A 4,457-nucleotide genomic window follows, 5' to 3' on the forward strand; every position below is an offset into this window, starting at 1 on the left:
GTATCCTTATCCTTAGTATCATTAATCAGCTGGTGAAAACAGCCAACAACACATAGAGTTACATGTCGTCTTCATTACTCTTGAGACTTCATTGTTCTGATTCCTCTGCCACCGCACTTAGGATTGAGTTTTACTAAAAGAAAAAACTAGAAATAGAGGGTTTGACTTAAAGTAAGAAATGTAGTCAACTCTTCTCACTTTAAGCTTGACTGAGAATTCATTCTCCGATAACAAAAGAAAGAAAATGTGCTGTTTCATCATGTGCTAATATCATGAAAGAGAGGAATATTACTTATGAGTTCAGAGCTGCAATTTGACTATCAGTATTAATTACGGGTTTTGGACTCCTCTTTAATCAAGTCAGCTTCACTGGTTAAATTGACTGTTTTTATTAATTTACAATTAAATAGTTTTCAGTTAACACAAGAACATAGAGATTACATCACAATTGCACTGTTATAAAGTTAAAAGGCCTTTGTGTTTCATTACCAGGTAAAAATTTGGGGGCTAGGTGTCTCACAGAGGATACTAAACAGCCACTGGCCCTTTTATTTTGGTCTTATTAACAGAAATACTGCCTTAGTGAAATTACAAGCATAGGCCTCTTAATTAAGCTTCCTAGGAGTCTGACCTTTTACTTTCAATACCAAATAGTATCTGGAACACATGCTCACTTTTGTGTTTTTTCAGAAATTCTAAGAATTGGCCCAGATTCATGTGATAGTCATTCCTTAATCCATAGTCACCATGGGCCTCAAGGAGTAATTCTTCAAAAGACTGGAAAAGGCGCAGATCCTCTCCATTTCCTTCGGTTTCGACACTTTCAGCATGCTTACAGGAAATGTGTTTCCAGTTGGGATACCTAATTGTGTGCCAGAATTCCTCACAGTGCTCTTTGAAGCCCTCCACACAGATTATACCCGGCTTTCCTGTCATGCAAAATCCAGTCACGTCTAACCTTTTCCCAACATCCAAAATCTTTTTTCTTAGGTCCTGCTGATATATGTGGTGACTGTAGATCCACATTCGGAGGAATGTGTTCTTGACTGGCTTTGCTTGTGTAGATGGTTCGTAAACAAGCTTTCTGTTCAGGAAATAGGAGGCACTATTGTCCTGCAACCACTGGATTGCCGCACATACACAGAGCTCACCTGGATCAAAAGTCCCTATATAAGAAGTGAGACCTTTGTTGAGAAGTAGTTGCTGTTGTCTGTCAAGCTCAGACGACCGTCCAAATAGCTGCAATGCTGCATAGGGGTAGCTGTGAGGCATGGTTACTTGCAAATCAATTTTCACCTTAAAAGGAAAATCAAATAGATTTAAGTACCATAAAAATCACCTAAGCTGGTTAATCAGTGGCAACGGCATGATTTTGATAAATATAACAGTGTTGCTACTATTAAGTGTCAGCTATGGGCCAGAGACTGTACTGAGAATGTCACATACACTATTCCTTCCATTTACGCATTCACGCATTCCAATATTTACTGAGCACCCACCATGTGTCAGGGACCCCATGCTAGGATAAAGAAGTGAAGAAGCTAGACACAATTTCTGCTATTCATGAAGACTAGAGCCTAGTGAAGGAGACAGACATTAAACTAATAATTACACATCACAAGTACTTAATTTCAATGATGAGAAGAACAGGGCTCCGCTGAAATGTGTAACCAGTGAGACAGAAGTCAGTCTGGGAACCAGGAGCTCTTCAGTTAGGGAATGACAGCTGAAGGATAAGCAGGAAATCACTAGAGGAGGGCTTCTCAAAAGCCTAGTCCACTTGTGACCTATGCTATGCTCATGTTGCTGGAGACGAGGGATCAGAAGATGAAGGGAAATTCATTTTTAGTATTTAGATTTCCTGTCTGTATTTTCTTTGTGTCATGGTACCACCAAAGAAACATTCATCCACTCAAGTCAGTTTTGCTAACGGCAATACTTAGATTTGTAAAAATCACGATACATGTACAAGGCAGTACATACTACAATAGCTGGAATGGTAAAAAATTGGTTGAGTGAACAGAATAACAATGGTAGTATGAGACTGCAAGATGTTTTTAATAAAAACCACTACACATATTTGTTAAAAAGATGTGCATGTTCTTTATATACAATGGAATATTATGCAGCCATCAAAAGGAATGAGATCTTGCCATTTGCAACGACGTGGATGGAACTGGAGGGTATTACGTTGAGCGAAATAAGTCAAACAGAGAAAGACATGTAGCATATGACCTCACTGATATAAGGAATTCTTAATCGCAGGAAACAAACTGAGGGTTGCTGGAGTGGGGGGTGGGGTGGGAGGGATGGGGTGACTGGGTGATAGACACTGGGGAGGGTATGTGCTCTGGTAAGCGCTGTGAATTGTGCAAGACTGTTGACTCTCAGATCTGTACCTCTGAAACAAATAATGCAATATATGTTAAGAAAAAAAAAAGAAGAAGAAGAAGAAGAAGGTAGCAGGAGGGGAAGAATGAAGCGGGGCAAATCCGAGGGGTAGACGAACCATGAGAGACGATGGACTCTGAAAAACAAACTGAGGGTTCTAGAGGGGAGGGGGGTGGGAGGATGGGTTAGCCTGGTGGTGGGTATTGAGGAGGGCACATTCTGCATGGAGCACTGGGGGTTATGCACAAACAGTGAATCATGGAACACTTCATCTAAAACTAATGATGTAATGTATGGGGATTAACATAAGAATAAAAAAATTTATAAACAGATTTTTTTCCAAAAAAAAAAAAAGATGTGCATGTTTATGGAAATTTCAAGATATTTATTGAAGACAATTTACAGGGCATCCCATATTTTACATATTTCACTTTCAAACAAGTAAAGGATATACGAATCTGGAATATTCTCTATTTGCTTCCTGGACAGAAATCTCACGTTCCAAGTGTTTCCACTAAAAACCGGGCACCCGGCAACAATGAAAACAACTCAGGGTACTTACCTTGGGCTCCTCAATCTGGAGGGTAATCACAAATTCGATTTTTGGCGGCAGCGCCTCTCTTGTGCCTTCCAAATATCGCTTTATATTCGTCAGGACATTTACATCTTCAAGTTTTACTTCTCCTTGGTTAGGAAACATAGAAAACAGCATTTCCATCTCTAGCAGCTGAAGCTGCAGGCATTCTTTCATTGAAGAAGACATGTTGCCTCGAAATCCACCTGCCAGGAAAACTGGAAAGGCCCAGGGGCACTAGGTTTGTTAATTTCAGCGGTGTCCAGAGAAATTTCCTGAAGGTCCCTTTCCGTGGAAGCAGTTTTGCAGTAACGCTACGCACCGACAGCTAGGGGCACAAACCGGGACACTTAAACTCTTTCTTCGCTTTATCTCCCAACCCACAAATTTAGTATGCACAATATCCCTCAAGACACCTCGTTAAAATTCAGATTCCCAGTCCGTGATCTCCCCACCCCCACCCCCGCTTCCGATTTAAATCCGGGAATCTGGACTTTCAACAGGTGTTCCAAATTATTCCGTTGCAGGTGGTTGGCAAACACCTGCAGATGCTCTGCAAGCCTGAATTCTGGGAAAGGCAAGGAGCCCAGCTTGCAATCCCACTAGGGTCTCGGGCTTGGGCGGAGCTGCGCCCTGTGGCGAGGGAAGCCCGCAGTCTGGCGAGGCTGTGGTCGCATCCCTTGGCTCCGGGGTCTTGAGGGCCCCGCCGCCCGCAACGGCAGTTGCGGCTCCTCGGCCCCAGCGCCAAGGACCCCTCCCGAGCGGGCCTTTACGGCTCAACCGCGAGCCACATCACCCCGGGATGGCATCCTGATAGCTCCGGACGATTTGGGTCCATCTGGCCTGTGTGTGGAGGGGCCCAGGCTAACGGGGAGTCTTACAGGTACATGAATAAAATGATGTTTAGTGCAAGCTGGTGCGGAGAGATGGGGCGTGAGTAGCGGCTCGAGAAGGCTCCCGGAGTCAAAGTTTGGGGAGATGAACCTCGAGGATCTAGAAGGGGATGCGGGAAAAGGGGAGATGGCCGAGGCCACCTTGTCAGAGGCCCCAAATCAGGGTTGGTACCCCCCATCTGGGATCATTAGGAACCCTGGCTTCCCAGGAACGCAAGACTGCCACCCTCTGAGACCCAAATTTGGAGGCGGGGACTGCGTTTTTGCCGGTGGCAGTACTCTGATGGCCCACGACCCTAGGCCCCAACCCCCGGGCCACCGCGGGGGGCCTCACCCTTCCCGGTCATTCAAAGGAAACAGCCCCAAGCCCTCTCAGAACCCGGATCCGCAGTTCTGCAGGCGCGAGCTGCGCATGATCCGCAAGGAGGCGAGGCGGGGCCAGCGGATCCTCCCCCCTCCGTGATTGGCTGGGGGGCGTGGCGATGGGCCGGAAGTCACGCAGCGCCACGTCTGCAGGTTCGGAGAGCTTCAGTCAGGTAGGAGGAGCCGCCGCTGGGTAGCGCTGGGTAGCTGCTCTGTGAGGTGGAGGTGAGGAGTAA

At 45.6% G+C, this 4,457-nt stretch overlaps 1 protein-coding gene across 1 annotated transcript; it reads right to left on the reverse strand.

The window, feature by feature from the left end:
- Positions 1-494: 494 nt before the first annotated feature.
- On the reverse strand, positions 495-3,154 carry RWDD2A (RWD domain containing 2A). The gene is made up of 2 exons (XM_021693549.1): positions 2,954-3,154; positions 495-1,296 (listed from the first exon to the last, which is right to left on the reverse strand). The coding sequence occupies exons 1-2, from the start codon at positions 3,152-3,154 to the stop codon at positions 619-621; spliced, it is 879 nt and encodes a 292-aa protein (XP_021549224.1). The 3' UTR covers positions 495-618.
- Positions 3,155-4,457: the final 1,303 nt, after the last annotated feature.

The sequence above is a fragment of the Neomonachus schauinslandi genome, chromosome 8 (assembly GCF_002201575.2).
Source record: "Neomonachus schauinslandi chromosome 8, ASM220157v2, whole genome shotgun sequence".
Classification (NCBI taxonomy): Eukaryota; Metazoa; Chordata; class Mammalia; order Carnivora; family Phocidae; genus Neomonachus; species Neomonachus schauinslandi.